Source organism: Panthera onca, chromosome D4 (genome assembly GCF_046562875.1).
Source record: "Panthera onca isolate mPanOnc1 chromosome D4, mPanOnc1 haplotype 2, whole genome shotgun sequence".
Taxonomy (NCBI): Eukaryota; Metazoa; Chordata; class Mammalia; order Carnivora; family Felidae; genus Panthera; species Panthera onca.
Window position 1 is genome coordinate 72,999,037 of NC_138351.1, and position 13,448 is coordinate 73,012,484.

The 13,448-nt window shown below is 39.2% G+C and overlaps 1 protein-coding gene across 15 annotated transcripts in view; it reads right to left on the minus strand.

Moving 5' to 3' along the window:
• SUSD1 (sushi domain containing 1) overlaps positions 1 to 13,448 on the minus strand; it is a 299,394-nt gene that overhangs the window by 187,004 nt on the left and 98,942 nt on the right. For all 15 annotated transcript variants that reach the window (XR_013551693.2, XR_013551696.2, XR_013551695.2 and 12 more), the window contains one exon: positions 650 to 741. Coding sequence is in view for 12 of the 15 variants with exons in the window: in XM_078436588.2 (XP_078292714.2) it covers positions 650 to 741 (92 nt within the window). In the remaining 3 variants the exon portion in view is untranslated. The remainder of the gene's footprint in view (positions 1 to 649; positions 742 to 13,448) is intronic.

Sequence of the window (13,448 nt, forward strand, 5' to 3'; positions counted from 1 at the left end):
AGGGAAGGAAGGAAGGAAGGAAGGAAGGAAGGAAGAAAGAAAGAAAGAAAGAAAGAAAGAAAGAAAGAAAGAAAGAAGGAAAGAAAGAGGAATCTGAACTAAGCCTTCTCCAGAGCAGGACCTGAATTAGGAAACTCCAAGCTGGTCTGGTAAAACCTCGGCAGGATTCGTCTCCTCTGCCTGCCCCCTTCTGACATTCCCTCCATTTTCCTGGAATATCCCAGCACAGGGGCCAATACACATACTTTTCTGCCCACTTAAATTCTTCTAGTAGCAGCTCATCCCACGGGCTTTACCTTTCTCACTCACAACCGCATCTAGCTTCAAAGATTCCCCTGACTCCCTAGACGATATGTTCATACCCTGGTCAGAGACACATGCAAAAGCCATGGATTCCTTCCACGGATCCTGTGTGAGCATCAGCTCTGCATCGGGCTACGTGCCCAAAGAAACTTTCATGACTTACTCATCAATCCCCAAGGTCTCTCTCCTCAAATATGCACTACAAGTGCCCATCTTCTTGCTTGTGCGTGCAATTGCCACTATCAATCTGCCATTGATAATCACAGCCGTAGAAGTAGATTTTTAGGTTCACTGATATTTTTTAAGCCTCCCACACAAGACAACATCTATACATAGAGTAACTTACTGAATACATCTCCTCTGTATCAGCTGTTTTTGTACTTCTCCATCTCAAGCAGGTTTCATTAAATATTGAAATGTTACTGATGATCTGTTTTACTGCAGGGGGAAAGAATGAGAAATTAACTTACACTCTATACAAAAATGCTACCTTTTATAGAGCATGCAGCTCCTGATCTCAGGGTTGTGAGTTTGAGTCCCACAGTAGGTATAGAGATTACTTAAAAAATAAAATCTATAAAATAGAATGCTATCTTGTCATGGAATCACTTACACAGGACAATTTCAGTAGTACTTTAATTTAGAAATTAGTGGTGGCAGTCTGAGAAACACCACTTTTACATTTATGTAAACTCAATCTTGATGAAAGATTTAAAATCAAAAGATACCCAATCAGAGGATCCCTTTTAAAAATTACTTAAATCCAGTCACTGCAAACTCCCCTGGTTTACTAACCTAAAACTGCAGTTCGGGCTTAGACAACCTCATTTATACAGATAAGTATCAATTTCAAATTCTGAGCAGGGAGCAACACTTGAGCAGAGCATTGAGAAGTGCTCTTCTTTGTGGAACTGAAAAAAGATTTGCTAAGAAGTTTCACAGCAACACTGCCATGATTAATAAATCATAAAGACAACTCCCAAAGCACCTGAAAAAAAGAAAAGTCTCAAGGGAACCAAGCCTTTATTGTGTAAACCCCTGGCCTGACAGGTTCCTATGAATGAAGCCACATTGGTAGATGTGACCCTTCTTTATGGATTGGGCAGCTTTGCCCAGAGAAAACCTGTTCCACAGGTCACAAGCTGTACTTCAAATGTTGTAAGACAGAGTAGGTAAGAAAGTACAGGTGTTTCAGAATAATGGAATCTCACTATTGGGTACAGAATTTAAAGATAACTAGCAGTAGTCCAAGGAACTTTATACTTATGAAACTTTCAAAAACCGATAACCTCAATACTATTTAAGTTGCAGACCATACAAAAAGGTAGAAAGTTTCCCAATTTACTCAAGATGACTGGATATCCACAATTCCCAAATTGTGCAAGCAATTACAAAACACACTATGCCAAACTCACTTATCATTATAAATGCAAAAACCTAAAATAAAATATTAGTAAACAGAAGTCAGCAGTAGCTTCAAAGAACAATACACTATGATCAAGGAAGATTCATTCCAGGAATATAGAGGTGATCATTATTGGGAAAGTATTAATAGATTAAAAGGGAAAGGACACATGGTTACTTCTATACCCATTATGGTTAACACATTTAATACATGTTCCTGACTAAAAATCTTAGTCAACTAAGATTTAATTTGATAGAAACTCCTTAATTTAAGAGTGTTTATTAGAAACCACCATCCTTGCTGGTAAAATAATGAAGCAATTTCTAGTAAAGTTAAGAACAATACAAGGATGCATGTTCTCAAAGCTATTTTTTAGCATTAGCTATGAGATTCTAGACGACATGGAGAGAGGCAAGAACAAAATGAGCTATAAATACCAGGAAGAAAGGGAATAACGCAACTTCCAGTAAATCTAAGAGAATCAACTGAAAACAAATATGAAATCACTTGAAAACAAGAGAAAAACACATGCAAATAATGGAGTTTGGCAAAGTGTACCCAAATATAAGAACACAGAAAAACGAGTCATTTTCAATAGATCTATAAGAACAAGTATGGTAGGCTAAAAACAGGCCCCCCCAAAATGTCCACATCCATCTGTGACCATGTTACCTTACATGGCAGAGGGACTCTGCAATTGATTAAGATAGGGAGAGTATCCAAGATTATCCAGATGAGCCCAATGTAGTGACCTTGGTCCTCATAAGAGAGAGACAAGAAGATCAGGGTTAGAGAGAGATTCAAGGACAAAAGCAGCAGTTAAACCAATGAGCTTCAAAGATGGAGGATGGGGCCCAAGCTAAGGAATGTTAGTAGGATCTAGAAACTCGAAAGGAACAGGAAATTGATTCTCTCCTCCAGCTTCCAGAATGAATACACACCTGCTGACACCATCATTTTAACAGAATGGAACTGATTTGAACTTCGGACCTCTAGAACTATAAGTTCATGTTGTTTTAAGCCACTAAATTGGTGGTAATTTGTCAAACTAGCAATAGGAAACTAAAACAACAAATAAACTACAACAAAAAGATGCAGTACCCAGCCACCGCAGTTCACTGTGCCCAGCCACCGGGTTCAGATTAGTCCCAGCCACTGATGCATACCATGGCCAGCCTCATGCCCCCAACAACACCAGCACGCAGCCCCCAGCCACCATAGTGCTTCAAGAAATCCAGTATAGAACTAGTGACCCAGCACAAATTTTGCTAACACCACCACTTGCTCTCAAGTTCCCCGGCAGGCATGCCCACCCTGCCTGGGCCCCACTAACACCACAGAGAGCAAGCACAGCCCACAACAGGCAGAGAATCAGTGCAAACAACTGCACTGAAGGGAAAAGTGATTCAGACACTACAGCAGACTACACACATAGCAGCACATATAGGATACTCTCCTGAAGTGCCAGGTTCTGGTGAACAGAGGAAACTGCACTGTAGGGCACTCCAAGACCTCTTCTTCATAAAGTCACTACTTTCAAGATCAGAAGACATAGCTGACTTTCTTAACACACAGAAACAGACACAGAGAGGCAGACAAAACAAGGGAACAGAGAAATTTATCCCAAATGAAATACGAGGACAAGGCCATGACCAGAGATCTAAGTGAAACAGATATAAGTAACATTACTGATAGAGAATTTAAGGCAATTATCATAAGGATAATCACTGGACTTAAGAAAAATAGTGGAAGACATGAGTTGAGACCCTCAGCACAAAGATAAAGAATAACATAGCAGAGATAAAGGGCTCAATAAACAAAATGAGAAACACACTTGATGGAATGAACAGAAGAATGGAAGAAGAAGAGGAATGAATTAGTGATCTAGAAGACAGAGTAATAGGAAGTAATCAAGCTGAATAAAAGAGAGAAAAAAGAATCATGCAAAATGGGAACTCAGTGACTCCATCATATGCAATGACATTCATAGTATAGGAGTCCCAGAAGAAGAAGAGAGACAGAAAAGGAGGCAGAGAATTTATTTGAGGAAGTAGTAACCGAAAAATTTCCTAATCTGGAGAAGGAAACAGATATCCAGATCCAGAAGGCACAGAGAACTCAAATCAAAATCAACAAAAGCAGACCCACACCAAGACATATTGTAATTAAATGGCAAAATATAGTGGTAAAGAAAATATTTTTAAGGCAGCAAGAAAAAAGAAGACAGTTACTTACAATGGCAAATCCATAAGGCTAACAAGGAGACTTTTCAACAAAAACTTTGTAAGCCAGAAGGGAATAGCATGGGGAAAAATCTGCCACAAAAGATACTCTATCCAGCAACAGAAGGAGAGATAAAAAGTTTCCCAGACAAACAAAAACTAAAAGAGTTCAACCAAATCAGGCCTGCAAGAAATATTAAAGGGGGCTCTGTGAGTGGAGAGACCAAAAATGACAGTATAAAGGAAGGAAACACAAAAGCAATAAAAATGAATATTTCTGTAAAAAATCAGTCAAGGAATTCACAAAATAAAAGAATATAAGGGGCACCTGGGTGGCTCAGTTAGTTAAGCATCCAACTTTGGCTCAGGTCATGAGCTCATGGCTCATGAGTTCAAGCCGCACTTTGGGCTCTGTGCTGACAGCTCAGAGTCCATAGACTGCATTGGGTTCTGTGTCTCCATCTCTCTCTGCCTTTCCCTTGCTCATACTCTGTCTCTCTCTCTCTCTCAAAAATAAACATTAATATATATAATATATATATAATATATATTATATCTATGATATATATTACATAAGCACATTACACATATATATATATTTCATGTAATATATATATTATATATAATATGTATATAAGGGGCACCTGGGTGGTTCAGTCAGTTGGGCCTCTGACTTGGGCTCAGATCATGATCTCATGGTTTGTGGGTTTGAGCTCTGCATTGGGCTCTGTGCTAACAGCTCAGAGCCTGGAGCCTGCTTTGGATTCTGTGTCTCCCTCTCTCTCTGCCCCAATCCTGCTTGCACTCTGTCTCTGTCTCTCAAAAACAAATAAACATTCAAAAATACACATACACACACACACACACACACACATAAAATATAATAACATATATCTAAAATATGGGGAGTGGTTGGGGCGCCTGGGTGGCGCAGTCGGTTAAGCGTCCGACTTCAGCCAGGTCACGATCTCGCGGTCCGTGAGTTCGAGCCCCGCGTCAGGCTCTGGGCTGATGGCTCGGAGCCTGGAGCCTGTTTCCGATTCTGTGTCTCCCTCTCTCTCTGCCCCTCCCCCGTTCATGCTCTGTCTCTCTCTGTCCCAAAAATAAATAAAAAAACGTTGAAAAAAAAATTAAAAAAAAAAAAATAAAAATAAAAATAAAAAAAATAAAATAAAATATGGGGAGTGGCACAAAAACAGACACATAGACCAATGGAATAGAATAGAAACCCCAGAACTAGACCCACAAACGTACGGCCAACTAATCTTTGACAAAGCAGGAAAGAACATCCAATGGAAAAAAGACAGTCTCTTTAACAAATGGTGCTGGGAGAACTGGACAGCAACAGGCAGAAGGTTGAAACTAGACCACTTTCTCACACCATTCACAAAAACAAACTCAAAATGGATAAAGGACCTGAACATGAGACAGGAAACCATCAAAACTCTAGAGGAGAAAGCAGGAAAAGACCTCTCTGACCTCAGCCATAGCAATTTCTTACTTGACACATCCCCAAAGGCAAGGGAATTAAAAGCAAAAATGAACTACTGGGACCTTATGAAGATAAAAAGCTTCTGCACAGCAAAGGAAACAACCAACAAAACTAAAAGGCAACCAACGGAATGGGAAAAGATATTTGCAAATGCCATATTGGACAAAGGGCTAGTATCCAAAATCTATAAAGAGCTCACCAAACTCCACACCCAAAAAACAAATAACCCAGTGAAGAAATGGGCAGAAAACACGAATAGACACTTCTCTAAAGAAGACATCCAGATGGCCAACAGGCACATGAAAAGATGCTCAACGTCGCTCCTCATCAGGGAAATACAAATCAAAACCACACTCAGGTATCACCTCACGCCAGTCAGAGTGGCCAAAATGAACAAATCAGGAGACTATAGATGCTCGAGAGATGTGGAGAAACAGGAACCCTCTTGCACTGTTGGTGGGAATGCAAATTGGTGCAGCCACTCTGGAAAGCAGTGTGGAGGTTCCTCAGAAAATTAAAAATAGACCTACCCTATGACCCAGCAATAGCACTGCTAGGAATTTACCCAAGGGATACAGGAGTACTGATGCATAGGGGCACTTGTACCCCAATGTTTATAGCAGCACTCTCAACAATAGCCAAATTATGGAAAGAGCCTAAATGTCCATCAACTGATGAATGGATAAAAAAATTGTGGTTTATATACACAATGGAGTACTACATGGCAATGAGAAAGAATGAAACATAGCCCTGTGTAGCAACATGGATGGAACTGGAGAGTGTGATGCTAAGTGAAATAAGCCATACAGAGAAAGACAGATACCATATGGTTTCACTCTTATGTGGATCCTGAGAAACTTAACAGAAACCCATGGGGGAGGGGAAAAAAAAAAAAAAAAAGAGGTTAGAGTGGGAGAGAGCCAAAGCATAAGAGACTGTTAAAAACTGAGAACAAACTGAGGGTTGATGGCAGGTGGGAGGGAGGGGAGGGTGGGTGATGGGTATTGAGGAGGGTACCTTTTAGGATGAGCACTGGGTGTTGTATGGAAACCAATTTGACAATAAACTCCATATATTGAAAAAAAATAAAAAATAAGGTAAAAAAAAGAAAATAAATAAAAGTAACACTCATAAAAAAAAAAAAAAAAGAAAGTGAAGGGGTAGAGAAACATGTATCATGCAAATGGATGTCAAAAGAAAACTGGAGTAGCAATACTTAGATCAGACAACATAGACTTTAAAACAAAGGCTGTCGGGGTGCCTGGTGGCTCAGTTGGTTAAGCATCCAACTCTTGATCTTGGCTCAGGTCATGATCTCAACTCAAGTCATGATTTCACGGTTTGTGGATGTGAGCCCCACACTGGGCTCTATGCTGGCAGCACAGAGCTTGCTTGGGATTCTGTCTCTCCCTCTCTCTGCCCCTCCCCCGCTTGTGCACTCAGGTGTAGTGCACACTCTCTCTCTCAAAATAAATAAATAAACTTAAAAGAAAAAAGACTGTAATAAGAGTCAAAGAAGGAAACTACATAATAATAAAGGGGACAATCCAACAAGAAGATATAACAATTGTAAATATTTATGCACCCAATATGAAAGCATCCAAATACACAAAACCTTTACTAACAAACATAAAGGAACTAATCAATAGTAATACAATAACAGTAGGGGGCTTTAACATCCCACTTACGTCAATGGACAAATCATCTAAACACAAAATCAACAAGGAAATAGTGGCTTTGAATGACCCACTGGAACAGATGGATTTAACAGATATATTCAGAACATTCCAACCTAAAACAACAGAATATACATTCTCTGCAAGTACATGGAACATTCTCCAGAAAGATCATATATTAGGCCACATAACCAGCCTCAACAAATTCAAAAAGACTGAAGTCATACCATGTATCTTTTCTGACCACAGTACTATAAAAATAGAAGTCAACCACAAGAAAAAATCTGGAAAGCACACAAATACATGGAGGTTAAGTAACATGCCGCTAAATAATGAATGGGTAAACCAAGAAATCAAGAAGAAATAAAAAAGGGCACTTGGGTGGCTCAGTCAGTTAAGCGTCTTAACTCTTGATTTTGGCTCAGGTCATGATCTCACGGTTCGTGGGATCAAGCCCCACATTGGGCTCTGCACTGACAGCCCAGAAATTTCTTGGGAGTCTCTCTGCTCTTCCCTTGCTCTCTTTCTTTCTCAAAATAAATAAGTAAAGCACTTAAAAAAAGATAAAAAACTACATGGAAACAAATGAAAATGAAAACACAATAGTCCAAAACCTGTGGGATGCAGCCAAAGTGGTTCTAAGAGGGAAGTTTATAGTAATATAGGCCTACCTCAAGAAGAAAAATCTCCCATAAACAACATAACCTTACACCTAAAGAAGCTAGAAAAAGAACAAACAAAACCTAAATCTAGAAGAAGTAAATAATAAAGATTAGAGCAGAAATAAATTATATAGAAACTAAAAAAACAATAGAACCAATCAATGAAACCAGGACCTGGTTCTCTGGGGGAAAAAAAACAAACGGTTTAAAACCTTTAGCTGGATTTATCAAGAGAAAAAGGAGAAAGGACTCAAATAAAATCACAGATGAGAAAGGAGAAAATAACAACTAATATCACAGAAATATAAACTCTTGTAAGAGAATATTATGAAAAACTATATGCCAATAAATTACACAACCTAGAAGAAATGGATAAATTTCTAGAAACATGTAAACTACCACAACTGAAAAAGGAATAAATAGAAAATTTGAAGAGACCAATGATTAGCCAAGAAATTAAATCTGTAATCAAAAAACTCACAACAAACAAAAGTTCAGGAACAGATGGCTTCACAGGTGAATTCTACCAAGCATTTAAGGAAGAATTAATACCTATTTCTCTCAAACTATTTCAAAAACAAAAAAAAAAAAAAAAAAAAAAAAAAAAAAAAAACAGAAAAGCAAGGAAAAGTTCCAAATTCATTCTTTGAGGCCAGAATTATCCTGATACAAAAACTGGATAAAGACACCACTAAAAAAGAGAACTACAGAGCAATATCCCTGATGAACACAGACACATAAAAATCCTCTTTAAAATACTAGCAAACTGAATCCAACAATACATTAAAAAAATCATTCACCATGATCAAGTGGGATTTATTCCTAGGTTACAAGGGTGATTCAATATTTGCAAATCAATCAACATGATACATCACATCAATATGAGAAAGGATAAGAACCATATGATCTCAGATGCAGAAAAAGCATGTGACAAAGTACAACAACTATTCATGATAAAAACGCTCAGCAAGTAGGTTTAGAGGGAGTATACCTGAACTTAATAAAGGCCTTATATGAAAAACCCACAGCTAACATCATCCTTAATGGGGAAACACTGAGAGCTTTTCCCCTAATGTCAAGAACAAGATAAGGATGTTCGCTCTCAACACTTTTATTCAACATAATACTTAAAGTCCTAGCCACAACAATCAGACAACAAAAAGAAATAAAAGGCATCCAAATTGCTAAAGAAGAAGTAAAACTCTCATTATTTGCATGATGAGACATACATATGTATACACACACACACACACACACATATATATATATCCTGAAAGATTCCACCAAAAAAATTGCTAGAACTGAGAAACAAATTCAGTAAAGTGGCAGGATACAGAATCAAGGTACAGAAATCTGTTGCATTTCTACACAACAATAATGAAGCAGCGAAAGAGAAATTAAGAAAACAATCCCACTTACAATTGCACCAGGAATAATACGATACCCAGGAATACATCTACCAAAGAGGTAAAAGACCCGTACTCTGAAAACTATAAAACACTGATGAAACAAATGGAAGATGACACAAAGAAATGGAAAGACATTCCATGCTCACAGATAGGAAGAATAAGTATTGTTAAAATATCCCTGCTACCCAAAGCAATCTACAGATTTAATGCGATCCCTATCAAAATACCAATAGCAATTTTCACAGAACTAAAACAAACAATTCTAAAATTTGTATGCAACCACCAAAGACCTTGAATAGTCAAAGCAATCCTGAAAAGGAAAAGCAAAGCTGGGGGCATCACAAATCTGGACTTCAAGTTTTATTACAAAGCTACAGTAATCAAAACACTTGAGACTAGCACAAAAAAAAAAGACACACAGATCAATGGCACAGAATAGAAAACCCAGAAATGAACCCACAATTATATGGTCGATTAATCTTCAACAAAAGAGGAAGAATATCCAATGGGAAAAGTCTCTTCAATAAACGGTGCTGGGATGGCATCACGAAAAAGAAAAAAAAAAGGACTGTTTACACCATACGCAAAAATAAATTCAAAATGGATTAAAGAGGGGGGCCTGGGTGGCTCAGTTGGTTAAGCATCCAACTTGAGCTCAGGTCACGATCTCATGGTTCATGAGTTCAAACCCCATGGAAGGCTCTATGAAGACACCTCAGAGCCTAAAGCCTATTTCGTATACTGTGTCTCCCTTTCTCTCTCTCTCTGCCCTCCCCTGCTTACTCACTCTCTCTTCTCTCTCTCTCTCTATCAAAAATAAATAAACATTAAAAAAAAATTTTTTAATGGATTAAAGACCTAAATGTGAGACCTGAAACCATAAAAAATCCTAGAAGAGAACACAGGCAGTAATGTTGTTGACATGGGCCATAGCAACTTTTTTCTAAATATGTCTCCTGAGGCAAGAGAAACAGAAGCAATAAGTAAACTATTGGGACCACATCAAAATAAAACACTTCTTCACGGCAAAGGAAACAATCAACAAAACCAAAGGCAACATACAGAATGAGAGAAGATATTTGCAAATGACATATCTGGTAAAGGGTTAGTATCCAAAATAAATAAAGAACTTATAAAACTCAACAGCCAAAAACCAAATAATCCAATTAAAAATGGGTAGAAGACATGAACAGACATTTCTACAAATAAGACATACAGATGGTCAACAGACACATGAAGAGATGCTCATCTTCACTTACCATCAGGGAAATACAAATCAAAACTACACTGAGTTATCACCTCACACCTGTCAGAATGGCTAAACGTAACAACACAAGAAATAACAGGTGTTGGTGAGGATGTGGAGGAAGGAACACTCCTACACTGTTAGTGGGAATGCCAACTGGTGAAGCCACTGTGGAAAACAGCATAGAAGTTCCTCAAAAGTTAAAAAAAAGAACTATCCTAGGGGCACCTGGGTGGCTCAGTCAGTTAAGCCTCCAACACTTGATTTCGGGTCGGGTCATATAATCTCAAAGTTTGTGAGATGGAGCCCCACGTTGGGCTCTGCGCTGACAGCAAGGAGCCTGCTTCAGATTCTCTCTCTCTCTCTCTCTCTCTCTCTCTCTCTCTCTCTCTCTCTCCCCTGCCCTCTTCCCCCTCTCGAGCACACACACATGTGCACTTTCTCTCTCAAAAATAAATAAATAAGCTTAAAAAAAAAAAAAGTAGGTGATGGAGATTAAGAAATGCACTTGTCATGATGAGCACCAAGTAAGGTAAGGAAGTGTTGAGTTACTACACTGTACACCTGAAACTAATATAATACTTTGTGCTAACTAAAATTAAGACTGGGGCGCCTGGGTGGCTCAGTCAGTTGAGCGTCCGACTTCAGCTCAGGTCATGATCTCACACTTCGTGAGTTCGAGCCCCGCGTCCAGCTCTGTGCTGACAGCTCAGAGCCTGGAGCCCGCTTCAGATTCTGTGTCTCCCCCTCTCTCTGTCCCTCCCCTGCTCATGCTCGGTCTCTCTCTGTCTCAAAAATAAATTTAAAAAAACATTAAAAAAATAAATAAATAAAATTAAGACTAAATTTTAAAAAAATTAAATAAAATAATCAAAAGATCCTTATCCACAGGAGAAGAAACCACAAACTTCAAATAAAATAGAATAGGAATAGATTTATTAGAAATAAATCTAACTAGAAATGTCCAAGACTTATGAAGATTTTTTTTTTTTCCGGAAGGACAGAAAAGAAAACAATAGAGAAATGCCACATCCATGAATGGAAAGACTCAAAAGTGAACCTTCTTGGAACGTGGTGAGTTTACACATTCATTCAATAAATACTTAGAAAGTTCTTACCATCTACAGGCATACTTTAGGGGCTAGGGATAAAGTGGAGAGGAAACAAAGTTGCTACACCTAAGGGAATTCATTCTAGCAAAAAAGGCAGAAAATAAATAAGTAGACAAAACAAATAAAAAATATAATCTTGTGTGCTGGTAAAGTCTGAAGAAAAGCAACGCAGGAGGCTAGAAAGCACAGAGATGATTTGTGAGCAGAGACCCGACGGATGTGAGTCACCAAGAATGGAAGAAGAGCAGTCAGAGGGAGCTCCAAGGTCTGTGTCCCCCATGTAGGAAATCAGCTTGGCACACTCACTGAACAGAAAGCAATCACTGCTACATTTCTTTGGAAGGATTAACGAGAATAGCAACAAAAACACTGAATTGAAAGAGGTCATAAGCAGGTATCAGTACCTATTATAAAGCTACAACAGTGTTTCTCTACTGTTTTTCATCACAGCCCCACAAGCGGCCTTTTATTTTTTTAATTTTTTTAATACAATTTATTGTCAAACTGGCTAACATACAATGTGTAAAGTGTGCTCCTGGTTTTGGGGGTAGATTCCCGTGGTTCATCATTTACATACAACACCCAGTGCTCATCCCAACAAGTGCCCTCCTCAACGTCCATCACCCACTTTCCCCTCTCCCAAACCAACCCCCCCCCCACCGCCCACTCTCTGTTCTCTGTATTTAAGAGTCTCTTATGGTTTGCCTCCCTCCCTCTCTGTTTGTAACTTTTCCCCCCTTCCCTTCCCCCATGGTTTTCTATTAAATTTAAGCCCTAGAGGAGAAAGCAGGCAACAACCTATTTGACCTCAGCCACGGCAATTTCTTGCTTGACACCTCTCCAAAGGCAAGAGAATTAAAAGCAAAAATGAGCAACCTTTTTAAACAGTTTTCCCCTAATCTCTCACCTTCTATAAAAATGTAATAATCCCTGGGGCGCCTGGGTGGCGCAGTCGGTTAAGCGTCCGACTTCAGCCAGGTCACGATCTCGCGGTCCGTGAGTTCGAGCCCCGCGTCAGGCTCTGGGCTGATGGCCCGGAGCCTGGAGCCTGTTTCCGATTCTGTGTCTCCCTCTCTCTCTGCCCCTCCCCCGTTCATGCTCTGTCTCTCTCTGTCCCAAAAAATAAATAAAAAACGTTGAAAAAAAAAAATTAAAAAAAAAAAAAAATGTAATAATCCCAGATATGCTGTATGTTTCTTATGTACTATATGTTTATCTGTGCTTCATATATAAAAAGAATAAAATTCTCTCACCTCTCAAGAACAAATTTTTGCCCCCTTGTGGGTAATTTTGCCCCCAGGGTGACATCACCCCCACTGAGAATATGCTAGAGTAATTAAACAGAACTGTTTCACTGGTTAAATTCAGTTGCATCTTGGTCAGAGGGCAACTCTCACCCTAGGTTCCCTTCCCTCCACTCAGGGGGCTTATGGTTTGGACCACAGGCAGGTTGAACCCGTGAGGTGTTCAACTGGGGAGAAAAGGATCCCCAATAGAACCAGTCCTGAATCTCTTCTTACCCTGCTCTCTGACCCCTTGCTATGGCAAGTACATGCCCTGTCCCTCATACCAATATTCCTTCCCTGCTTCATTTTTAGTGGTCGATCTGCCTACTCTTTCTCTCCCTTCCCCACCCAGAAGGCCAACCTAATCAAGAATCCTGCAGTTGAAAAACCAGACCTGCAAGAATGCCTCACAGAAGAGAAGAGTTGGTTCCTAGTTCATCAACTTCTTTGAAACTTTGTTTCTGCCGCAGTAATGTGAGGGAGCAACTCTGGGCAAAACCAGTCATTACTTCCTCTGTGCCCCCATAGTACCTGCAAATACCTCAATTACACGTTATGCACCGTATTATTATTGATTCTGTCTATTGCCCCCACTGAACTGAGAGACACGGTTTCTGCCCTTAACATGTATTTAA